The sequence below is a fragment of the Pristis pectinata genome, chromosome 1 (assembly GCF_009764475.1).
Source record: "Pristis pectinata isolate sPriPec2 chromosome 1, sPriPec2.1.pri, whole genome shotgun sequence".
NCBI lineage: Eukaryota > Metazoa > Chordata > Chondrichthyes > Rhinopristiformes > Pristidae > Pristis > Pristis pectinata.
The window spans coordinates 120991940-121019128 of record NC_067405.1 but is presented as its reverse complement, the minus strand read 5'-3'; the positions used below and the strand labels follow the sequence as shown (position 1 = coordinate 121019128).

General features: G+C 38.7%; 1 protein-coding gene across 7 annotated transcripts in view; it reads right to left on the bottom strand.

Moving 5' to 3' along the window:
* Nucleotides 1-27171, bottom strand: part of wdr25 (WD repeat domain 25) — a 43671-nt gene extending 16500 nt beyond the window's left edge. Inside the window, exons 1-3 of one of the 7 annotated variants that reach the window (XM_052013840.1) lie at nucleotides 26976-27029; nucleotides 25515-25602; nucleotides 22277-23069 (exon numbers count right to left, since the gene is read on the bottom strand). In XM_052013840.1, coding sequence (XP_051869800.1) covers nucleotides 22277-23008 — 732 coding nt within the window. In that variant the 5' untranslated portion in view covers nucleotides 23009-23069; nucleotides 25515-25602; nucleotides 26976-27029. Of the gene's footprint in view, nucleotides 1-22276; nucleotides 23334-23512; nucleotides 23569-25514; nucleotides 25603-26975; nucleotides 27030-27155 lie in introns of those variants that run through there. The other 6 variants (XM_052013849.1, XM_052013875.1, XM_052013824.1 and 3 more) reach the window with 6 other exon arrangements.
* Nucleotides 27172-27189: the final 18 nt, after the last annotated feature.

Genomic DNA, 27189 nt, shown 5'->3' with positions numbered 1-27189 from the left:
CATACAGGACTGTGTGCATGCTGAAAACTTTTCTTTTTCAATCTTTTTATTAAGTTTCAAATTAATTTCAAATTAATATACATTAGTGATTATACATAATGGTACAAAGAGATCAGGATAACAATAATAACAGTTAATATATACACTCACAGGGAGTAAAATATATAATCTGAACCTCCCAATCTCTTACTAAGTGATCATGATACAAAAGAATTTGAAAAGAAATTATATGAAAAGAGAACCCCCAATTAAAAAAATAATAATAAACGAAAGTAAACCAAAAATTTCAAAAAAAAAAGCTGGACTGATATTTCTTCAGTTAAAAAAAACATTACTATGTCGTTAGCTCCACTCCTCTATATTCAAAGGTTATTGAAAGGGATTCGAAAAAGGTCTGCTTAAATCATATGGAAATACTGAATAAATGGACTCCAGACTTCCTCAAATTTAAGCAAAGAATCAACAGTACCACTCCTAATTTTTTCTAAGTTTAAACATGTTATAGTTTGAGAGCATGCTGAAAACTAGTGTAGAGTAGACAGGGCTAAGTAATCTACAACCAACAAATCAGATTAATGCTTTATACTTTGGTCATCTCAGTGGTCATGTGAAGTTGTGGTAGTCCAGCAATGAAATTAAACAGTCATTATCAATATGCAATATAATATGCATTTTGCCAGTGTGTTGGATCTATGAAAAGGAACTTTTATGCTGTCGAGTCTTCACGGTGCAATCCTGATGCAGCAGTTTGAAATACATTTGTGGTCACGCAGCAGGTAGATTTAAAAGGTCATTATACTTGGCAAGTCATAGTTGGGGATCTTCTGCATTAACTTTCTGGTTGTAACTTATCTATTACATATATTGATTATTTGGATGAGAGAACCAATGTAATACGTCTAATGAACTGTTGGAAGAATTCAACAGGTCAAACAGCATCTGTGGAGGCAAAAGGATGGTCAATGTTTTAGGTCTAGACCCTGCATCAGCACTGAAAGTGTAGGTAGCCAATGTATAGAAGTGAGACAGAGGCTGGTAGGTGATAGGTGGAACCAGATGGAGGGGTGGGGGGTGGTGGGACAGTGGGATGATGGGCAGAGGGAGGAGAGAGTGAGACTGGTGATAGGTGGAAGCAGATAAGGGGAGGGATGATGGGCAGATGGAGGAGAGAGCGAGACTGGTGATAGGTGGAAGCAGATAAGGGGAGGGATGATGGGCAGATGGAGGAGAGAGCGAGACTGGTGATAGGTGGAAGCAGATAAGGGGAGGGATGATGGGCAGATGGAGGAGAGAGCGAGACTGGTGATAGGTGGAAGCAGATAAGGGAGGGATGATGGGCAGATGGAACCAGCTGCAGAGGGGATAGGAAAGGTGAACAAAGGGAGAACTCCAGGTAGGGAGATATGTGGGTGATGCGCAGGCAGATGGAACCAGGTGAGGGAGGGTAATGAGCCTAGGTAATTGGGGGGGGGGTGTAGAAAGGGGAGAAAGGTGAACAGAGAGACCCTGGGTGGAATGGTGGGAAAGCAACACAGGGGAAGTGGGTTACCCGAAATTGGAAAATTCAGCATTTATACCATTGGGCTGTAGGCTATCCAAGCAGAATGAAGGGTGCTGTTCTTCTGGTTTTCATTTGGCAACACCGTGGCAGTGAAGACAGGCAAGGACAGACAGGTTGGTGTGGGAATGTGAAGGGAAGTTGAATTGACCAGAACTGCCTTGGCGAACAGAGAGCAGGTGCTCTGCAAAGTGATCACCTAATCAATGCTTAGTCTTGTCAATGTAGAGAAGGCCATGTTGTGAGCATCAAATGATAGGTTGAAGTAGGTGCACATAAATGTCTGCCTCATCTGGAAGGGCTATTTGGGTCACTAGATGGTGGTGATGGAGGTGGCGTAGGGACATGTGTTGCAACTTCTACGGTTGCAAGGGAAAGTGCCAGTTCCCCTGTCCAGGAATGTACACTGTGCAAACTTGGAAATACATCTTGTTCATTCATCATTGCTGGGTCTGAATCCTGGAACTCCCTAGCATTGTGGGTGCTCCTTCTACAGATAGAAAGTAGAATTTTAAAACAGCAACTCATCGCTTCCTTCTCAACGGTAATTAAGAACAGTCAATAAAAACAATAAATCTTGTAACATCAGCAACAACTGAAAATGTGTGCATTTGTTTAATGCGTTTTTGCTATATACAGTTAAAATTTAGTATTTCATGTAAAATAATTTCACTGCAAAAGATAATTGTTTTAAAAAACTTAAATTTTTAGCAAGACCAGAATTTTTCGGAAATCTATTAGGATAGCATATTTTCACCAGGACCTGATGGCCAATTTTAGGGTCTTTAAAGAAGTGCCTGCAGAGATGCTGGATGCATTATTTGCAATCTTGCAAAAAATCCCTAGTTCTGGACAGACCGCAGCAAAATGGAAAACTGCAAATGCAATACCTCTATTCAAGAAAGTAGGCAAAAAGCATGAAATTATAGGCCAGCTAGCTTAATTTCTGTCACTGGCATAATGCTGGAACCTATTATTAAGGAAGTAGTAGCAGGACATTTAGCAAATTACAATACAATTAAACAGAGTCAACATAAATTTGTGAAAAGGAAATTTTGTTTAATGGATTTACTAAAATTCTTTGATGATGCAACAAGCAGACTGGTTAAATATATTAGCAAGGATAATGTCCAGCTAACTAACAGAAAGCGGAAAGTCAGGATAAATGGGTCATTTTCAAATTGGCAAGCCGTAACTATAGGGCATCACAGGATCAATGTTGGGGCTACAACTACTTACAATTAATATTAATGATTTGAGGAAGCAACCAAGTGCATTGTAACCAAATCGGATGATACAAAGAAAGGTGGGGAAGCAAGTTCTCAGAAGGATGCAACAGGAATCTCCAAACGAATAGACTGGTTAGGTGAGTGAGCAAAGATTCTGCAGAGAAAGTATAATGTGGAGATATGAGGTTATTCACTTTGGTGGGAAGAATAAGCAGAATATTGCTAAATGGAGAAGCTACAGCATGCAATTACACAGGAGGATATGGATGCAGTCATGCATGAAACACAAAAGATTAACATGCATGTACATACCTCATCCTGGGAAATGAGGTAGGGCAAATGGGAGAAGTGTCTCTCAGTAAGCACTTTGGTCCAGTGACCATAATTCTATTAGTTTTAAAATAGTTATGGAGAAGGATATGACTGGTTCACAGGTTAAGATCTGAACTCGGGCAGAGCAAATTTTGGAACCATTAGGTGGGACTGTTTGCAGGGAAAGGAGCATCTGCCAAGTGGGAGGCTTTTAAAAGTGCAATGTCAAGAGTTCAGGGCCTGTATGTTCTTATTAGGGTACAGGGCAAGGCTGGCAAGTTTCAGGAACCTTGATTGACAAGAGATATTGAGGCTCTGGTTAAGAAAGAGGGAGGCATACACTGCGTATAAGCAGTTGTGAGCTAGTGAATCTCTTGATGACTACAAGAAGTGTAGGAGTGCACTTGAGAGAAGTTAGGAGGAAAAAAAAGAGGATGTGGCAGGCAAGGAGGCGCAAAATCCCAAGAGATTCTATCAGTATATAAGACTAAAAGGATGGCTAGAGAGAGAATAGGTCCCCTTAAAGATCAGCATGGCCATCTGTATGTGGAACAAAAGGAAATGAGTGAGATTTTTAATGAACTTTATCTTCAGTTTTTACTGGGGAGAAAACAATGGAAGCCAAGGAAATGGGGATGTGAGTGGTGTTGTCTTGGAGCACATACGAATTAGCACAAAAGAGGTATTGGAGGCCTTAAAGTGCATTAAGGTAGATAAATCCCCAGGGCCTGATTTAGTGCACTCTTGGACCTTGTGGGAAACAAGAGAAGAAATTGCAGACACCCTTGCATGGATTTTTGATTCATCTCTGGCCACAGGTGAGGTTCTGGAGGACTTAGGAGCAGCTAATATGGTACCATTGTTTAAAAATGGTAGCAAAAGCAAACCAGGATACCACATAGCAGTGAGTCTGACATTGGTGGTGGGTAAATTACTGGAGGGGATTCTGAAGAACAGGATTTACCACCATTTGGAGACACAGGATCCGATTTAGGACAGCACAGCTTTATGCGTGGGAAGTCATGCCTGACAAATCTCTAGAAGTCTTTGAGGAGGTAATCAAGAGGGTAGATGAGGGTAGGGCAATGGATGTTGTTTATATGGACTTTAGCAAGGCCCTTGACAAGGTTCTTCATGGCAGGCTGGTCTGGAAGGTTAGATCGCATGGCATCCAGGGGGAGATAGCAGATTGGGTTCATAATTGGCTCAGTGGTAGGAAGCAGATAGTGATGGTCAAGGGCTGTTTCTTGGACTGGAGGACTGTGTCTAGTAGTGTGCCACAGGGACTGGAGCTAGGACCTGTGTTGTTCATAATTTATATAAATGATTTGGATGTGAATCTACAAGGCATTGTAAGTAAGTTTGTAGATGATACTACAATAGGTGGTGTTGTAGAGAGCATAGAAGCTATGAAGGATTAAAGGGGGAATCTTGATCTTCTAGGTATGTGGGCTAAGGATTAGCAAATGGCTTTCAATCCAGATAAATGTGAGGTATTGCATTTAGGGAGATCAAACTAGTGTAGGACTTGTACAGTGAATGGTAGGGCCCTGGTGAGTGTTATGGAACAGAGGGAGCTAGGAATGCAAGTACATAGTTCACTAAAAGTGGCGTCATAGGTGGATAGGGTGGTGAAGGAGTTTGGCATACTGGCCTTCATCAGAGTATAGGAGTTGGGAAGTTATATTGAAGTTATATAAGCTGTTCGTGAGGCCACAGTTGGAGAACTGTGTGCAGTTTTGGTCACCCTGTTAATAGGAAAGATGTCATTAAACGAGCACAGAAAAGATTTATCAGGACGTTGCCTGGAATTGGGCGCCTGAATTACAAGGAGAGGTTGCGTAAACTAGGACTTTATTCCTGGAATGTAGATTGAGGGGTGACCTGATTAAGGTATACAAGATCACGAGGGGCATAGACAAGGTGAAAACACATAGCCTTTTTCCTCCCCAGGGAGGGCGAGCTAAAAACAAGAAGGCATAGGCTTAAGATCAGAGGCAAGAGATTTAAAAAGGACATCAGGGGCAGCTTCTTCACGCAAGGGGTGGTACGTATTTGGAATGAGCTGCCAGAAATAGTGGCTGAGGTGGGCACATTAGCAACATTTAAAAGCTATCTAGATTAAGTACATGGAGAGGAGAGGTTTAGAGAGCAATGGGCCAAACGCAGGCAGATGGGACTAGCTTGCTGGGCAACATAGTCGGCATGGATGAGTTGGGCCGAAGGGCCTGTTTCCGAGCTGTATGACTCTGTAGCAAGTGATTAAAAAGGAAAAGGCAGATTACAATGAGAATAGAGTACAAAAGTAGCAAAGTATAGAGCTGTATACTGGCAAGACCACATTTGTGTACAGTCTTGGTCTCATTTAAAGGGAGATATACTTGCAATAGTGGCAGATTAGGGAAGGACACTAGGTTGATTCCTGGAATGGAGGTGTAGTCTTATGAGGAACCTGCTGTCGCCTTTACTCATTGTTTAGAAGAATGAGAGGTGATCTTACTGAAACACAAGATTCTGAGGGTGGTTGATAGAGTCAATGCTGAGAGGATGGAGGTACTAAGAACAATGGTTCAAGATGGAAATGAGAAGGGGCATGAATCTTTGGGATTCTCTACCCAAACAAAACTGTAAAGGCTGAATCATTGAATACATTCAAGAATGTGATGGACAGTTATTTGAACAGGGGAAATCATATGTTAAGGTTAAGGTCAGATCTGTCAAGATCTTGTTGAATATGGCCTACTCATGGTCTTACTTCTTATGTTTTTATGCTTCTCCTCAGATAATGGGTTGAAATCTAGTCTAAAATGATGTACAAAATCTTCCTCAGAAATACTGAGAAGCTGTAAATACCTTTTAACTTCTCTTAGTTTCTCTTAAAGGTCAGTCAGACTTTACTTCATTTTAATAGTGTAAATTAATCCTATTTGTCAAAGTTACATCCAGGAGCAAATTTAGCTGGTTCTTGAGAGCTCATTTTAAAAAATCCTAAGTGGATGGAGCCAGAAGATTTTCTCTATTACTCTAAAAATAGAACTCAACAATATATTATCTAATGAGATTTCTGGAAACAGTAGCCATAATGGATACACCATACTCATACTGCTGTAGTGCACCTCCTCAGAAGCATTGATGCATGAGTTTTTTTTAATTTGATCTTAACAACTGAATAAACATATGCACAAATGTCAGTATTAGAAACAAACAAAAGTAGATGGACATTATAATCAATAATACAAGAGGGAGCTTTATGCCTGTTTAATGTATTAAAGATAACATGTATATAATGCATGATTATAGTGAACTAATTTTCTTAAGACAAATTACCTTCAACGAATTTCAAACATCTTTGCCTGGTAAAGTGAACTGTAGCAGGAGCACACAAATAAACACACAGCTGCTTTCATTGCCCATAAATTATATAAAGATGTACCCCCTTGCATATTTTCACACAATTTACCTCAAAATGTCTGAGATTTTTATTATTTGTGCATTTTCATATTCTTAAATATGTGAAACCCATTAGCTCACAAGCTTTTAGGCTTTTTTCACTGGATTATAAGGAGCGGGAAACAAAAAATTAAGCCCAGCAGGCTCTTTATCTGTTTATTATTATCTCTGGAGTTGAAGAGGAAATCAGGATGTCCAGTATTGATCTCTTAGATGCTTGTGGCTAATTAGATACCAATGTTAATAAAAGCTCAATGCTGGTGAGATACATTCAGGTTGAAACTCTCTAGTCCAGCACCCTTGGGACTTGACTGGTGCTGGACCACAGAAATCGATCTCTGATCATCTTCCTCCAAGAAGGCAAGCTGTTCTAAGTATAGACACTCCATGGTTATACAAGGCTTCCAGCAACAGACTGTAACCCAAAGTTTCTGCAAGCTGGAAATGCTGTCAGCTGAGATCACAGACGTTGCACGGGTAGGTTAGTTGGCTACAGGTTAGTATAGATCTTAGTCAATTTTAGATTTTAGTTACTTCTTACTGAGAATTAGTTAATTAGTACAGATCTGTACTACAGATTCAAAACATGCCAGATTATGGGAGTTGACAGACGACAGAATGCCAGACCAGAGTGTTTCAACTTGAATTAAAAACTGAGCAAAGTCACAAATTCACAACTTCAACATTTGTCAGCAGCCAACAATTGTTCAAAATAAGTACATTTTATTCATGTCAGTCAAGCCAACAGCACTACCTATCAACTTGATACCCAAGCCATAACAAATTTGCTGCAACACAGCAATTTCAGATTACATTAACCTGGACATTATAAAACACTCCAAAACAGGTTAAAATTCCTGAAGGTCATCATCAATGCTTCTTACATTTTTTTGTATCAGTTGTTTATTGTGTTATCTTGCCCTGAAATTTAATATCTCCCTCCCTTTTACTTCTAGATATAATTTGCACATCCTTGATATTTATTGAAGTGACACTTGCTACCAATTTCAAATGGTTCAATGCCAAAGAAATATTCTGACAACAGTGTGAAAACATGTATTGCAAAATTGTGATCAGAATATAGGATGAACTTATTGTCCACTTCACTAGATAGGGTTTCTGTGAATGGTTATTTCCCACGATGACTCACTCATTTGTACTCAAGTGTTTGCCTACGATGGTCCAGCCTAGAAGTATACAAAGCATTTTTTTAAAAATCTGAACACACAGCATTCACCTACATTACCTACAGCAAAGAAAGGAACTGCTGGCATGTTTTTCCTCAAATACAATTGCTCAGTTTACATATTCAGTGCAGAAATTGCTTTGCCTAGTTATGACAGTGACTCAACAATTGCTGTCAATTATAGCAACTCATCAGATTTATTAGATTGTGAAAATGACAGATTAGTTTTGATATCTTCTATTGCTGTTTTTGGATTAAAAATGTGTTCAGTTGCTCCATCAGGATTCCAGCATTAGATACATCAGATTTAAGATAGAACATACTGGGAATGTGTGAAATGTTATTTGAGGAAAGGTGGTAAGCAGATGATTAAGCAAATGTTCAATATTTCTAACTAGACAGTCTTCAGGTTGGTGTCTTCCTTGAGAACCTAAACTAGAGTTCTGTACTGGGCATGTTGCTTAGTTGAATTATCATTTTGAGATCCAATTAAAAGCCTTCATTTAAAAAATGTCTAAATAATGAAACAGTTCAGCGTGGAAGGCTAAAACTCCAAAAATCTTGAAGGGACAATGAAACACTTGATGGTTAAAAATATAGGTTGCTATCAAGGTTAATTGCAGTAAGTCACATACAACAGCAAGTGACAACTGATAAATTATAAAGTTCAATGATTTCACAATTGCTTCAGGTCCAGATGGTGTTAGCTTAATCAGGAGTGTGACCATTAAGATATCTTTACTAGCCACATGTACATCGAAACACACAAATGCATCTTTTGCGTAGAGTGTTCTGGGGGCAGCCCGTAAGTGTTGCCATGCCTCCAGCACCAACATAGCATGCCTACAACTTCCTAACCCGTACGTCTTTGGAATGTGGGAGGAAACCGGAGCACCTGGAGGAAACCCATGCAGACACAGGGAGAACATACAAACTCCTTACAGACAGCGGCTGGAATTGAACCTGGGTCACTGGCGCTGTAATAGCATTACACTAACCGCTATACTACCGTGCCTGATTGGACCTCCTGTATTAGGCAGGATTCCCCTACCAAAGGTAATATTATCTCTTCTTATCCTTAACATTTTCAACATGTTAAAGAAATAACAATCCTACTGACTTCAAGTCTTTCCCTGGATTACATATCATCAAGCACTGCACTCAGTTAAGACTGCTTCAGATTAATAAAGCAAGCTATTGCTCTAATACATGTTCACACTTCCACAATATAACAGTTCAGTGCAAAGAAACCTTAAGATGTGACCAACTTTTATTCTGCTCCCCTTCAATTAAACTAATATGGTTTTCTGGTTCTTCAGGAAAAGAATTTATCTATATTTCATTAGTAATTTTTTCACATACCATGTTCATTCCACAATATTCCAAAGAATTCCATACACATTTCTGAGGCAGGCAGCCCCTTGGAATAGAGTCAGAGTCATACAGTTATATAGCATGAAAACAGGCCTTTCGACCCAACTCGTTCATGCCAACCAAGTTGTCTACCTGAGCTAGTCCCACTTGCCTGCATTTGACCCATATCCCTCGAATCCTTTCCTATCCATTTCCCTCTCTGTGTCTTTTAAACATTGTAATTGTACCAACTCTACAGCTTCCCCTGTCAACTCGTTCCAATATATCCATCATCCTCTGTGTGAAAATATTGCCCATCATGTACCTTTTAAATCTTTCCCCTCTCACCTTAAATCTGTGCCCTCCTAGTTTTAGGCACCCCTACACTGGGAAAAAGACCATGACCATTCACCTTATTGACACCACTCATGATTTTTATATACCTCTAAGGTTACCTCTCAGCCTCCTACACTACAGGATAAAAAGTCCCACCCTATCCAGCCTCTTGTTATTACTCAAGCCCTCTAATCCCAGCAATATCCTCGTGAATATTTTAAGCACCCTTTCCACTTAATGATATCCTTCCTATAGTTGGGCAACCAGAACTGTGCACAATACTCCAAGTGTGGTCTCATCAACAACTTGTACAGTTATAACATAATGTCCCAACTTCTGTACTCAATGCCTTGACCTATGAATGCAAGCATGCCAAGCACTTTCTTCACCATCCTGTCTACTTGTGTCTCCACTTTCCAGGAAACATGCACCTTTACCCCTAGGTCTCTCTATTCTACAACACTCCCCAGGGCCCTACCATTTACTGTGCAAGTCCCACCCTGATTTAACTTATCAAAGTGCAACACCTCATACTTGTTAGAGTTAATTTCCATCTGCCATTCTTTGGCCCACTTCCCCAATTGATCTAGATCCCATTGTAATCTTAGATAATCCTCTTCACTGTCTACTATACCACCAATTTTGGTGTCATCTGCAAACTTACTAACCAGACCAACTATATTTTCACCCAAATAATTAACATAGATAGTGGATCCAGCACCAATCCTTGTAGCACATCACTGGTCACAAGTGTCCAATCTGAAAAACAACCCTCCAGTACCACTATCCTTAGACTCCTTCAGAAGATAAATTGCTTTCACTCCAACTTCATGGGTTCTGAGGTGATTGAAAAAGTGAATGTGGGAAGCACAGGATCTTCCAAAGGTGTCGCAGGAGGGGATGGGTGAGTGGTAGTTTGTGAGGTGGTGTGATCCTGTTGCAATTTATGCAGACCTTTATGTGCTCCTGATTCAAGGTTCTCAGTGCCATCCTGAATGCTCCTTCTCATGGGCCAGGGATTTCCAGGTGTCGATGGAGACACTGTACTTCCTCACAGATGGAACAGCTAGTAGATCCGTTGCCTCACAGCTCCAGCAACCAGGATTCAACCTGCGTGGAGTTTGCATGTTCTCTCCGTGACTGTGTGGGTTTCCTCTAGGTGCTCTGGTTTCCTCCCACATCCCAAAGACATGTGGGATGATAGGTTAATTGTCTGCTAAAAATATTCTCTGGTGAGTATGAGAGTGATAGAATGTGGGGGGGAGTTGATGTAAATATGAGGAGAATAGGATGAGTTAGGGGAGGATTTGTGTAAAGATGTCCAAAGGAGCCAGCTGAGCATTACTAGGGCCTCAATGCAGAGGATGCTGGCCTGGGAGAGAACATTGTTGCTATTTCACTTATTCTTCCGAGGTAATTTGGCAATTTTTTGGAAAGAGCTTTGTTAGTATCCTTCTAATGCCTTCAGATGCCTGCTATGGTGGTCCAGTCTCAGAAGTATTTGGGAACAAAGAGGTCTTCAAACACCCATCGATCAAAGGCTTTGGTGGTGCACAGTTGAGATTCACCATTGCCTTCATCCACATCTGCCTTTGCTTAGAGGTGGTTCCTGAGATACAAGAGATGGTCCACATTTTCAGTCTGTCTCTGTGCGTCATTTCTGTATTGTACACCAGGGATAGGATGGTAGAACACCTTGATGAGTCCCTACAAAACCCGAGGATGATTTTATAAACAGATATTGGTGAACAAAGTGGCAATTTTGCAACTGGAGCACATAGACACCAAAGAATCCACAAGTCTTGAAGGGATCTTCCAAAAATACATTAGTTATCCTTGGTATACCTGAACTAAGGTTTTGGCATTTCCTCCCTCTTGTCCATTGCTTTAAATCCCTAGCCTAGTTCCCTTCTTCCTCCTCCTTGCTATTGGTTTGGACTGCCAGCTTTGCCTTTTTCCAAATGGCCCATATATCCAGGCTTAACCTAACCACTCTCTTTTCGTTTGTCGACAGCTGACATTGCTCAGGCAAGATTGCAGACGGTGTGACCCACACTATTTAATCATTTGGTGCCAGTTATTAAAGCTTCTCTCCATTATGGTAGGTGACTCACAGACATATCAAGACAAAGGTGATCCATCAACTCGTTCCACTGAACAACTCTGCCCTCCAACAATAATGTTTCCCAATCTCTGCAGTATCATCGCATTCACATTCCATCACTGAATCAAAATCACATACATGTTCTCCCAAATCTTTCTCACAGGTACAAGCACAAGGTGGACCGACAGCAAGGGAAAGAACATGTGTTTGGTTGGGGTGAGGGAATTATTGTGGATCCATTAAACGTTTATAATATGGGAAAGGGCCTTCAGAAGCAAATGTGTTGTGTGCTCCTGAACGAGATCACATAGCAGTTGGAAGACTAATTTTTGCCTCAAAATGATAATGATTCAATCCAGCCCATACTGATTGGTATACAGAACAGAAATGCAGCACCAGTCTCAACACTCATGAATTGGCAATTGAAATAATCTTATAGAGACGCAAGAGACTGCAGATGCTGGGATCTGGGAGGAAAAAAATCAAACTGCTGGAGGAACTCAGCAAGTGCATCACATCACATAACATCACAGTGCAGGGTCTTGACCAAAAATGTCAACCATTCCTTTCCCTCCACAGATGCTGCCTAACCCACTGAGTTTCTCCAGTGGTTTGATTTTTGTGAAGGATTCTTATGTATTTTTGAAATGATTCCATAGAATGACACTATTTTAAAAAAAAGGAGACAGAGAGAAAATAGAAGCTATGTACCAATTACCTCGACATCAATAGTAGGGAAAATGCTGGAATATATTATTAAGTGGTAGTGGGGCATTTAGAAAATAATAATCAGATTAGATAGAGTGAACACGGATGCATGAATGGGAAATCATGTCTACCGAACTTATTGGAGTTCTTATTTTGAGATTGTAACTTGCAGAATAGATAAGAGGGATCCACTGGATATGGTTTATTTCACCTTTCAGAAGGCCATGGATAAGATGCCAATGGCATAGATTGTGGGTAATACCCTGGTATAGATTGAGAAGTGGTTAATAAATAGAAAATAGAGAATAGGGTGTTGTAGGGATTGATGCTGGGGCCCCAAATTTGAATGAGCGGACTAAGTCCAATACATCTGAGTTTGCTGACGATACAAAGCTGGCTGCCAGTGTGGGTTGGGAGGAGGGTGCAGAGAGGCTTCAAGGAGAATAAAGATTAGGTGAATGGGCAAGGACTTGGCAGATTGAATACAAACGTGGAAAAATGTGAGCTCATCCACTTTGGTAGATAAAAACAGAAAAGTGAACATTGAAAGATTTTTGTGTTCAAAGGGATCTGGGTGTCTCAAAATAATAGTCAGCCATTCAGGACACAGAAGAAATTTCTTCACACAGAAGATAGTGAATCTTTGGCATTCTTACTCAAGAGGACTGAAGGCTTAGTCACCAAGTATATCCAAGATAGAAATTATTAGATTTTAGGATATTAAGGGAATCAAGGGATATAGTATTAGCGCAAGATAGCAGTAGAGTAGAACTAAAGCAGAAGATCATATTCATCTTATTGATTGGCAGACCAGGCACAGGGGGCCAAATGGTCTACTCTTTCTTCTATTTCTCAAGCTTTTACTTGCAAAGTTAACTACATCTGCTTTGCCCATCTGTGTAACTGAGCCTCAAGCTTAGAAAGACATCTGCAACCTTTTTTTCTTAAGCTGCCTCAGGGTCATTGCCAATTTATGCTAATATTCATTGGTTCAGCTAACTGCAGAGTAGGAATAGTATGGCTCAATCTACATTAGCAAATGGTGAAGGTTTTCACCCATTAATCTAGTTGAGGTTTAATCATGGGTGTCTGAACTAAAATTGTCTAACCCTCTTGTCCATTCTTTATATGACCCATTTCCCAACTACTCTACTTCATACCCATAAGTATCTAATGTTGATATCTGTGCTTGATATTAAAAATAGAACTCTCCCCCTTTTTGAAGTGCTATCCTTCAAAACCACAAAAAGTTAGCCTGGAATCTGTGATCAGCTACTCCACAAAAATGAATCAGTTAGCTTATGCCATCTCCCTCCCAACTAAACCATTGACTATTGAAAGCTATTGACAAACCAAAATATTTAAATACAATTAAGAAGTTTTAAGTATTTTTTTAAAAAATGAAACTCTTAATTAAAACTTAGTTCCTCACAGCTGCTCTTCTCCATTCAATTTCATGGAACACTTGTTCCTGCACAAAGGTGTGAGTTGTTCAAGTGATTTCAATGTTAAGCAGTGGAGAATTATTACAATTTTGAGGTCTGCTGCTGGATGGATTCCAGCGAAGGCATGCAGTCAGGAAACGCCAGCTAACAACTGTAAGTTTGGGACTTGTGTTTACAAAAACATACATGCCAATCCTGAACTTGCTGACACCTATGCTAGATAAGCTGATAGTTCCACACAGGAATTGCCAGCATCTCCCAGCAAAATCTGGGCTGCTATGACGTTAAAGTGGCCCTCATAACACTTCAAGGCATATAGAGTTAAAACAGTCAGAAATGCAGTATGCAAATTATGAAATGGGACACATTGGAGAGCTCTTTCACAGAGCTAGCACAAGCATGAAAGCCTGAATGGCCAGCTTCTCCATTACATAATTTATAGTACACTATACACAGTTAGAATCTTGCCAGAGGAACCTTGCAATATAAATAATTAACCAAAAATCCTTTTTTCCTGGACTTAAATTGAGTTACAATTTCAATATGAGGGAAAAAGTAAAGCTCAAAGATGCTGATAAAATTATCAGCCAGATAATTATCTGAAATGGAATGTAACTTTAAGTCCTTCATATCATCCATAATGCAGATTTCATTAAAGGCAGCCTCAAAGCCACTGATGAAGCTTTGATGCTGCAAACATTGAAGCTGATTTTCCCATCAGTCAAGATACAGTAGTTATACAAATCACAAATCTTTTATAGCTATTGTGATAAAAACAAATCTTTTAGAATCAAGGATTCTGCCCTTAAGTTATGCTGTTTTACAGTCATCATCATTCTTTTATATAGATCATGCATTTATAAAGTGCTTCGAGACATTTTTCTAATTAAAATACCTTATAAATACATGATCTATATCAATGCACAATAATGATTACAAAGATCAACAGAAGGACAGATCCCTGGGTTGTGAAAGATTTGATATATCACTGGTTATAAAAGATTTTGTGATAGAGGTTTAGTCTTTGTGCAGAAGTGTCATTAAAATGTATATTTTAACTTCAATGACCACCCACTTTACAGTGTTACAGTTGTTAATGGTACAATTCCCACTGCAGAGTAATATTAAAGTAACACTATGGCTCCCAAGGAACTATCCTGAAGAGGTGATGGTTGTTCCTCAGGAAATGCTGTGCCCTTGACAGCAAATGGAAAATAGACGTTTTTAGGAATACAAAGCACCAAGTGGGGGAAATGCAGTAATATTAAAATAAATTCTTCATAAATGATATTGAGTGGGAAATAATCAAATCTGCATTCGTTTTTAAACATTAACATAGGTGGCTTGACTTCTATTTACACAGCTTTCTCTTAAACTACTGATCAGAAAAAAAAGTGCACTTTGAAGTAGCAAACAAGCTACACCTTTGCTTTTCATTTTCTTCTTCTTATTATTAGGCTGTCACTCATGGTCAAAGATTGCTTACTTCTACTCCAGTTGTAAAGGTGATATGAGATCCACAGACTCTACCATGTTGGACAGAAAATGCTTAACTAGATGGGTGAGAGGATAATATGGGATGCACAGCTACTTCTACCCCTTTCGTTGGGCTTCAGTGTGATCACGATTATGATGCTCAAGTTTCTTACAGTCACACCAGATATTCTTTCCCTATTTTGATTAGACGTGGGCCACGGACTCCCTCAAGTTAGAGGTTATCTATTTTCAGGGAGGCTTCAAGGACATCCTTGAAGCATTTCCTCTGTCCTGATAATCTCCTGCTCAAAGTACCTGTGTCGAGAGTCTGCTGTTGAGCATGCAAACAAAGTGCTCATCAGAGCCTGATTGCTGGGGATGTTAGTCTGGGAGAGAACACTGGCATTGATTCACTTATCTTGTCAGTGGATTTAAAGGATTTTGTGGAGGTACTTCACTTTTGGTGGTAATTCTCCAGTGCTTTCAGCTGCCAGCTGTAGGTAGCTCAAGTCTCTGAAGCATACAAGAGGGCAGGGATCATTGCCACCTAGTGGAATCTGTTTTGTGCTGGGTTTGAGATCTGAATCTTCAACCTTTTCTACAGATGGCCAAAGGATGGCACACTGGAGACGGTGGTGAATTTCATCACCGATGTCTGGCTTCCCTCAAAGGTGGCTCCCAAGGTACATAAAGTGTTCCATAACTTGCAGGGTCTTTGATGTCTAAGGGCATTATAGGTTAGTAGTGGTACCTTTATTTTGAGGGTGTTCAGTACAAGGCTCATTCTCTCGTATGGTTTGATGAACGAGCCCAGCATGCCAAGAGCCAAGAACGCTGTGGGATATTTTGGGAGTACCTTCACCGAAGGACTGCAGTGGTTCAAGTGGTAGAAGGTAGCAACTACCACCAACTTCTCAAGGACGATTAGTGATGGATAATAAATACTGGTCTTGCCTGTGGCAACTTAATCTGGAAAAATGAATACATAGAAAATTATAATTACATAAAGGAAAATGTCTATGTTTGTGGAGACAAATCATCTCAATCCTAGGACATTTTTGCAGGGGTTCTGCAAGGCACTGGACAGAGCCTAAACCTCATCACATTCAATGATTACCCCTCCATCATGAACTAAAATGCAGATACTTGGTGATATTTGTGCAATGTTCAGTTCTATTCCCAACTCCTCAAGCAAGGAAGCATCAAAGTCTAAACAACATTCAGACTTGGGCCAATATAACATTGGGCAGGTAACATTAGCAACACATAGGTGACAAGCAAAGATATCTCCAGCAAGAGTGATTTACCACCTCTCCAAGACGTTCAGCAGCATTACCACCACGAAATCCCTTGCCATCAACATTCTGGCAATATCACAAACCAGAAACTTAACTGGATTGACTATAAAATGGGTCAAAGGCTGGTAATTTTATGATGCGTCTATCACCTTCCCATTCCACAAACTAGCTTCTTCAAGACATTTCAGGGGTGTGATGGAATATTGTCCACTTGCCCAAATGGGTATAGTTCCAAAAACATTTGAAACTCAAAAACATCCAGGATAAAGTAGCTGTTTCATTGGTACCTTCTCCACCATCTTAAACACTCCCATCACTATCAAAGCACCAGAGCGTGCTTACCATCTACAAAGTACACTACAGCAAAATCACCAATGTTTTCTTGACACTCACCAAATCTGCAATCTCTATCACCTAGAAAGATAAGGAAAGCAGGCACAAGGATGCTCTCTGCAAATTCCTCTCCAAGTCACATACCATCTTGTCTTGGAAATGTTTTGTTGTTCCTTCATTATCATTACATCAAAATTCTGGAACTTCTTATCAAAGTCAGAACTTTGCCAGTCAGAACATCACAGCTCAAGGGGACCGCTTACCACTACTTTCTCAATAAATGTTGGATGATCAGTGAAACACTTATCTCATGAATGAATTTTAAAAATTATTGAACCCATTTCTACCTGCCCACCAAACAGTGTATTCAAATCCTAGCTACATGCTGTATAGGTTTGTTTGTCAACTTGTGTGGGAAATCAAAGTACTGCAGATGCTAGAAATCTGAAAAGAAAACAGAAAACGAGGGAAATACTCAGCAAGTCAGGGACCATCTCTGGAGAGAGAAAAACAGAAATAACATTTCAGGTTGACAACCATTCATCAGTATCTCCAGCATGTTCTCTTTCTAAATACATGTGGTTATTGACCTTTTGCCCACTGGAAACAAGATATTTATAATAAAGCACACTGATAACTTCTCCCTACATCTGATCCACACAAAATGAATCGTTAATGAGTGATGTGGGCACTGGGTATCAAAAGGTCTCAGCAACATGATCCCTCACCTTAGAAGAGCAGAAAAGCAGTCTACCACCACACCCTCACCAAAAAAATTATTAACAAATGTGTCAGCAAAAATCAGACTAGTTAATCAATTTACTGATCACATGAAACTAACTGATAAATGAAACATAATGTTACTAAGCTTATTTCATCTTTATTGTATACTTAAAATAAAACAAGTCTGCCTAATTATTTTAAGAGTCACCCTTCATTACATCTCAGCACTCAAATGCAACTTAGCAAACAGCTTTGATGTAGATGTGATTGCTGCTAGATTTGGAATCAAGCTAAACCTTTCTTAAGCAAAAATGATAACAAAATAAGTGCCTAAAATATTAAAATGAATTGGAATTATGTAAGTTTGTTCTTAGGTGTAGGTGGCACTGGCAAGACTGCATTCAATTTCAATATTATCTGTCCCTTGAATCACTACAATCTTTGTGCCGTGCTCCCACAATGTTGATAAAATGGGAATGTAAATGAGAACTGCTTTACCTACAAAATAAAGGAAAACAATAATTGCATTAATATTGTTGTATGACCTTTAAGTCAAACATTGAAGTAGAATTTTCAATAAAACTTTGAGCTATTTCACCCCCAAAATATGATGTAGACACATAACTATGGACCTGCAAAATTCAAATATTGCCTATCCACGTATGTATTTTACCAGAACTGATTGCCAGAAGAATTTTAACATTATATATATGTATCTCACCTTCCAAATATGTAAAACACTACCATGCTATGTTCAGCAGGTAGCACAAACACATTGCATTTTTTTTGTAGTTTTCTACATAATATCTGAAATAACTGGCTTTCCTCTCCTGACTGACCTACTAAATATTTTCACTGCTTCAATTTCGAATTTCCAGTATTTGTAGTCTTTCCATTCTATTTTGTTACATTTAAATAACAAAGGTGATATTCACTATTTATTGTGATTTGATGCCATTATCAGTTCAGAATGCATACAAGAAAAGGTCCTCAAGATAACTTTGTTAAAACTGGCTGAAAAGTACAGAAGCATTCATCTGACACAAAACAAAAGGCCAAGAATTCTCACTGAGTGAAATAATGCCATTGGACAACAGCTGATCCAAGCAGATGTAATATATTCCCACAAACCTCCAGTAGATTTTCAGATTCAGTTTATGGGCAGCACAGATTCTTTATTATTACATGTGCAATAACTTATCTGTATTCACCTTGTGAAATATCATACATCAAGATTCATAGCAACCAGAATAATAGAGTTCTCATGTTCAATTTTCTGAACTGCTTTTTTATGAAGGAACATCAGGCACTAACTGGGGTTGACAAATGCAGATTCAAATTCACAAGCACCTTTAATAACTAAATCCTACCAGAAAAAGGGTAGCCTTCAACAAGCACAAGTTTAAAAAAACTCAAATATACTTTGGGATTTTTAGTAAGTTAACTAATTTATCCATTTTATTGCACAGCCAGGCGATGAATGTAGAGTCTATGTATATGAAATTTGGTGACTGATCTCAAGATTAGTGCCATAGAGCCATCTAGTGACAACAGACCACAACTGACACAGGTATTGATGCTTGGAATAAGGACAGAGCAATACCTCCAACATGAACAATGTATAAACTTGCAGGAGTTTCTTCATAAAACAAAGTGCAACAGCAACCACTATTAACCCTTACAGAGCAGTTTTACAAAGCCAACATAAGAAGGTGCTTTACAGGACTCGTAACAAACTAACACTATACTATTTAGGGAAGATGATCAAAAATTTGGTGAATTTCTTAAGGGGCACCTTAAAGATAGAGAAAACAGAGAGGAAAACAGATTAAAGAGAGAATTCCAAAACATAGGACCATGACAGCTGCCAATGAGGGAGCAATTAAATTAAGGAGAATCACAAGACCAGAATAAGAGTGCAGCTATTTTGAAGCGATGTAGAGATGGAGGAGATTACAGGAAAAGGGGAGACTCTGGAGAGGATTGAAAACAAGGACGAGAATTTTAAAATCAAGGTTCTGCTTACTACAGCCCATGTTAGCACAAGGATGACAGTAAATGAGACCTGGTGCAAGTTTGGACATGGAAAGCTGGGCAGAAAAATGGTAGATCTAATTTAGTGCAGATAGGTGTGAAGTGTTGCATGTTGATAAAAAAACACAAGGAGATACAATATAGACCGTATGCCACAATGGGTGCATAGGAACAAAGCAACCTTAGTGTCTATGTGCATTAATCTTTGATAATAACTAGACATATTGAGAGAGATTTTAGTAAAGAACATGGGATCCATGATTTCACAGATAGAAATGGAGAAGTGGGGAGGTTATTTTGAAGCTCTATAAAACACGGGTAAGATCTCAGCAGGAGTAGTGTCCAATTCTGGTCATTTTAAGAAAGAGGTGAAGGTGCAGAGGTTTACTAGAAAGGTCCTAGGGATGAAGGATTTCAGCTACAAGGTTAGAACTGAAGCACCTGGAATTGTTTTCCTTGGAGCAAAGACTGATGGAATTTCAATAGATGTGTACAAGAACATGTTAGTTTTAGAAAGAATAAATAGAAATAGGTCAAGGGATACACATTTAAAGTGATGGGCAAAACATTCTGGACAAATGTGGGGATAAAAACCTTGCTTTTGGAAACTCACTGCCTGCAGAGTTCTAGGGAACAAAGTCAATCAGGACTTTCAAGAGTATAGGCATTTGAGGGAAATTTGCAGGCCCATGAGGAAAGACAGAGGATTGGGACTGACTGGACCACTTTATAAAAATCCCACACAGGCTTGATAGACCAAGAGGTCTCTTTCTGTGCCATACCAAATCTATGATTCTAAAAGGTTGGCAGATAAGTACTGAAAATGCAGTTCCAAGCACACTAAACTGTGTTGATGCCTAGCAACTAATTCTAGTGGATTAAGAGTAAATCATTCTCAAACTCACCAGAAGTTTGAAAAGCATTTTACTCTGGCTTTTTTAAACACCAAAGTCTTTTGATGTTGGGAGATCATAATATTTTAGGGATTCCTTGGTTATTACTTTGAGGAAGTGACAAATATGATTGATGTGAAATCCAATTAATGTAGTGCATAGATCAGTGGGTCTCACACTGGGATACAAAGGGCCCTTTGGGGAGGCACCAAGGATTTCGGGTGGTGGGTAGGAGGGTGCTGTCCTCAAGGCTTTAATAATATTTATTAAATATTTATCTATTTAGGAAGTTCACAAAAGTAAAAACAAATAAAAATTATACTGGTTGCCCCATTCTGCTACTAGAAGTTCCCAAGGTGTCACTGGCAAATATACTGCACTTCATTTTACAATAATGAGCTCAATTTTGAAAGAAAATTTTGATGGTATGAGATTGCAGATAGAATTGAATTAAATTCAATAATTTTAATATTAGTATCAAATGTAATGAACATAAATGAATATCTGGACTCATTCAAGTTCCTGACAATAAATGTAAAAAGAAAATCATCCAAAATTAAACAGTGTAGTAATACAAGACTGAATAAAAACAGAAAATGCTAGAAATACTCAGATTAGTTTGTGGAGAGAGAAAACCGAGCTGATAATCAGACTTTCTAGTTTGTGTCAGAACTGGCCAGTTCAGATGAAAGATCACCACCTTGTAACTTTAACTCGGTTTCTCACTCTCCACAAATACAGCCTACCTGCCTGAATATTTCTAGCATTTCCTGTTTTTTTATTTCAGATTTCCAGTATCTGCAGATTTTTGCTTTTCAATTTATCACAGCATACCTCAATTCCTGAATGCTTGACATATTGTAAATAATCTTATATTGCAAATTAAAAGTGCAGCTTTAGAAGGTACTAGACATGTAGCAAGACAAATGACATCATTTGCATCCCCTCAAGTGAAAAGTTATCTGGTTCATTTTAACGGCACACAGAAATCTTCAGACCTCGTGGCATGCAGTTCATTATCTTTTCATTATACTTTCATTTATCAATCTTCCCTTCTAGTGCTTGTTTTTCAGTTAGATTAAAGAGCAAAATGCTATGGCTCAGCTATTGTTCCATGTGGCAAATAGTCTTTTTTTAAAAAAAAGAGCTCTAAAGTATACCGCAGAATAGCCTTAATTTGCACATAATCCAAATTCAATTCCATTAATGAGACAAATTAATGTAATACAGTGTATTTCTTCCCCTCTACACTTATGCAGTCTAAATTAGAAATGTAGAGAGTAATTTGTAGCATTTGCAAACCTGTACCTAGCCGCACCCACTCGGTTGTCATTACTAGATCACTGTAATTAGAGTCCATAATTTTTCTTTTCTCTTGTGATTGAGTCAGTGTCACCTCTGCCTTTAAATTGTGTTATTCTGGGAAAATACCTCCAAGGGTACTATGACAGGGGCTTTATTTCAGTCATGTAATGAATAGATTTGTGAAAAGCAATGCCCACTCCATAACCATGAACAATTAAAACATCTGCTTCAAAAATTATACTGAACAATCACTAAATAATATAACTGTCACATAACAAAACAGCATTTGATAAGGTCCTGACAGCAGTTCTAGAATTTAAAAACAAAATTAGTTGCAATACTAAAATAGGTTTTACTCACACTTCAATCAAAGAGGCTCAAAGAAGAAAAATAATAAATTAGAATGAATGAAAAACTTATGAAATGCTATATTTCCATTCATATAAGGTAGCAATTACTCAAAGATTTTAACAACTTCTATCACCTAATAATATCCAGTGTCTATTTTCTAAATGGACCAGATGGTACCCTACCTTTATTGACTTATCCATGGAGGCAGAGAGCAGCAAGTGGCTGTGTTGATCCACAGGACACCACTGTATTGTGGTTACTGGTCCTTGGTGCTGAGACATCTGAAACACCAAGCATTTAGGGATGTTTGAGGTCTTATGTTGGTTTTCCAAATAGGGCTTTATGAAGTCTGAAACTTTGTTTAGGAGACCTAACTGGTGTTCTCCTGGTGCAGTACAACCTATCCCAGTGTTTAGAATGTCTGTGCTTTCTTGAAGCTCTTTGCTTTTATTATTTGCAGCTTCTTTCTGCCTCAATCGCTTGGGTACGTAAGGTTTAATATTTTGAGCACCAGTCACTGAATCTTGAAATAATCTTTTATGAGCTGAAGGGACCATCTTTCCAGTTCTGCCAGATTTCTGCATCACAGCCAGTGGATTTTCACAGACACTTTTAGAAAACTGAAAGCTTGTCTCATCATTTAAAGTCATCACTGCAGGTCTGGAAGTTACACTGTGTTTCTGTGCAAAGTTCTGTGTACTGTTCAAATTGCATTCCACATTGCTACTAGATGAAGCAATTTTTACCTCTAGACCACATCCAGATGATTCCAGTCTTGTGGTAGTTGGAAATACAGACTGAAGTTTAAAGTTAGAGTGAGCAAAATTATCTTCTTTCTGAATGTACTTGATTTCTTCACTTTCATCATTATCTGTCTCTGAATCAGAGGAGTCATAGGCAACCAGCGAATTCATGTCACATTCTGTAATGGAAAGAATCTGCACACTGCTTCTGACTGTGAACACTTGGAAGTTCCTGCAGTTGGAACATTTTTATAGATTGAAAGAATTAAATTACATCCTTAGATAGTATGATGTAAATGTCTACTATTTATTTTTCCAAAAGTATTTGGTAATTATTCTCCAAAAGGTTATCATGCACCTTTAAAACATGGGTTCTTCTCCCTTTTATAAAAATGCAATTGGAAGTTCATTGAGCCCAAGAGATGTGTGTTATTTCTGGCAGTTGTGGTTAAGTATTCAGATATTCCTCCTGGAACAACACTCAACGGTTGGATGGCTACAGGATCATATAGAAAGATGAGGCTATATTAAAATATTTGCAAATCCCTTAGCACTAAAATCAAAAGTAGAAGTCAGCTGAATGAAGGTGAAAATAATTAGAACAAGAGGATTGGAAATTATTTAAATATACTCCAAAAAGAGAGAATGGAATAAGCCATATGAAAATAGACTTACTTGTCCAACAAAATTCTAGGAGGAAACAACAAACAATCTGCTGGAGGAATTCAGCAGTTGAGCAGCATCTGTGGAAGAAAAGGAATTCCCAACATTTCAGGTCGAAATCCTGCATCAGGACATCCTGGAGTTCCTCCAGCAGATTGTTTGCTGCTCCAGATTCCAGCATCTGCAATCTCTTGTGTCTCCATCATTCTAGGGGCAGCTTTTAGGGTCAAAAATACAGGATAAAATTAACAATCACCTAGAAGCATGATTTTAATGGTTTAGTAAATTAGAAAAAATATGACAAATATGATTTTTAAGTAGTCTCTCCCTGGGTCATGAATGCCCAACTTATGGACACCCATACATATGAATGAGCTCCCATAAGCATTATTAAACTCAAACAAAAACCAGTCTTGAAAAAACCGTTTACATGTAACCTATCCACTGTCATCATACACCATCGTCTCTTAAGGCTGCCAGTTTCACCGCAGGAAGCCACTAAAAAGAATTGCTTTGGAAATTGACAAGCAATCGCTTTTATTGATACTTGTTCAATGGGACAGTCAGCATGGCTTTGTGCAGGGAAGGTCAAGTCTGACAAATCGGATTGAGGTTTTTTAAGGAGGTGACAAATACGATTGATGAGGGTAGGGCAGTGGATGCTGTATAAGTGAACTTTAGAAAAGTTTTCGACAAGGTCCTTCATGATAGGCTGATCCATAAGATTATGGCGCATAGGATCCATGGAGACTTGGTAGACTGGATTCAAAATTGGCTTGGCCATGGTGGAGGGGTGGCACTCTAACTGGAGATTTTTTTTTATAGATAGATATCTATATTTATCTACATCTCTATATATATACATATCTACCTACATCTATATTGTGTGTGTATGTATATATGTGTGTGTGTGTATATATATATACACATACACATACATAGATAAATATATATATATATATAGACAAAAATGTAGATGGGCTAATTCAAAAGTTCACAGACAACACAAAAATTAGTGGAGTTTTGGATAGCTTGGCAAAGGATTCAGCAGGATAGAGACCAGGTGAAAATATTGGCAGAGAAATGGCAGATGGAGTTTAATCTGGGCAAGTTTGAGGTTTTGAACTTTGGGAGGTCAAATGTAAGGGAATGTACACAGTAAATGGCAGGACCCTTAGGGGCACTGATGTACAGAGGAATCTTGGGGTACAAGTCCAGAGCTCTGTGAAAGTGGCCACACTAGTAGATAGGGTGGCAAAGAAGGTGTATGGTATACTTGCCTTCATCAATCGGGGTGTTGAGTATTAAAGTAGGGAAGTCACGTTGCAGCTGTATGAAACTTTAGTTAGGCCACATTTGGAGTATTGTGTGCAGTTCTGGTCGCCACATTACATGGAGGATGTGAGGCTTTGGAGAGGGTGCAGAAGAGGTTCATCAGGTTGTTGCCTGGATTACAGAGTATTAACTATAAGGAGAGGTTGGACAAACTTGGATTGTTTTCTCTGGAGCGTCAGAGGCTAAGGGGTGACCTGATAGAAATATATAAAATTATGAGAGGCACAGATAGATAGACAGAGCCCTTGTTCCCAGCGTATAAATGTCAAATACTAGAGGTCATAGCTTTAAGGTGAGAGGGGGAAAGTTTAAAGGAGACTGGTAAGTGCCTAGAACTCGCTGCCAGGGGAGGTGGTGGAAGCAGATACAATAGTAATATTTAAGAGGCATTTGGACAGGCACATGAACAAGCAGGAAATAGAGGGATAGGGATCTTAAGAAGGCAAATGGGATTAGTTAGATTGGCATGGTCAGCACAGACATCATGCTGTACTGTTCTGTATTCTATGATAATTAAATAACGGAACGTCCACTGATACTTCAAGCCCATCAAAACCAGCTACTGAGCATGGGACATCCTGATTCTGTACTATTGTAACTAGGCAGGGGAAGGCAATAGATAAATGTTCATGTTAATTGGCCCCCATCAACACTATTTATTATAATATGGTAACCATACCTCCATAGTATCCAGTGATTTTGTGTATTTTCCGACTCACGGATAAAAATGCTTAGGAGTGTTTGTGAAAACAGAACCCGCTCGGAACCTGGGGAGGGGAATACATTGAAAAAATACTATGGACATTACAAATGCAGATTTCCAAAATGTGTTCTGATAAAAAGTGCTACAGAGGCATTTCCAAAAAATATTGAAAAATAAATACTGAGTTTACATATGACAAGTTGTTAAATATGTCACATGATTAAAGATAGATTAGTGTGCCTGTTTCTGAAGAAATAATAACTCACTGATTATACAATTGTAAACAAAACTTAATATTTCCTGCTCTATAAACATAGAAATACTAATCTGAGGGGATGGTGAAAGAAAGGGAGAGAAAGAATCCTGTCAGGGAATATAGTGCATCAGAAACCTGTTAAATTTACACAGAGGTAATTTTTAGTTATGGTAATCTTTTTTATATTTAAACTGGAAGATAGCTTTTTACATTTAAAATCCTATAATTGCACCCTTCTACAATTGACAGAATTCTAAATTACATTTGTAATCTTACCAATTATTCTCCTTGTCTACTTTATCTGAAGATTATAACTAGCTGTGCCTTGTCATATGCAAAACAACTGAAGATTTCGGTAAAGGGGTTCCAAGTTATGCAGGTGAGATAAATAGATTGAAGATGGAGGGAGATATGGATACCAGATAACATTAAAACTACCAAAAAAAAACTATATGCTTTGAGCCAACAGAAAAGGACAAGCAAACAAGAGATCTTTTGGGTTACAGGTACACCATCTTATTAAAAATTAATGATCTTAAACAAATAAAAAAACTTATATAATTTACTGGATAGACCCCAGCTGGGCTACTGGGCCATAATTTGGCCAGTTTACTTTTGGAAAGATCATCAAGGCCATGGGATCAATACACGAGATTCAAAGTGAAATCATTGATGAGAAGCCTCTTTACATTTTCACAAAGCTGATGTCCAACTTGTTAGTCAGTTAGGAGGCAAAGTACACTGGGCAAAACACTAACCGTGACATGAAAAATTGGTAAGTGTATGCATAAATTTATCCCCAAAATGAAGAAAATAAGGAATGTTTTTAAACTGTGAGGGCTGCTAGGACTCAGAATCCCTACCAGAAAAAAATGACTGAAACTGAACCTAAATAGCTTTTAGAATAACATCAGTAAATACATGAAATACTGAGTGATAAGGCAACGACCACGAAAAGTTAATGATTCAGGTTGATGACTTTCATCAAAGTTACAAATGTAAGTTTGCTTTAGTTAAGTCCAGAGGTAGGGAAACCTTTCATAGGTAAAATAATATTTGCTGAAGGACAGAGAACAACAAGGCACAGCAATTTTATAACTTGAAACGCTACATAAAGTATTTTTGAATGAAACAGTCTCTCCATCACAATGAATCATCTGCCCACTGCAGCGGGGACTCACCCACGCTGACTCTTGTCACTTTAAAATTAAATAGAACATTTTTCGGATAACTCTTCTTAAAACGGGTTAAGTACGAATGAAAGGACTTCTCCTCCCATTGCTCCCTACACCGAGGAGCATTTACCAATCCCATTAACACCCACAGCAGCAATAAACAGAGAGCTTGAGATGTGAACCCACCAGCTTCAGGTTCCGCCTCCAGTCCGCACCACTC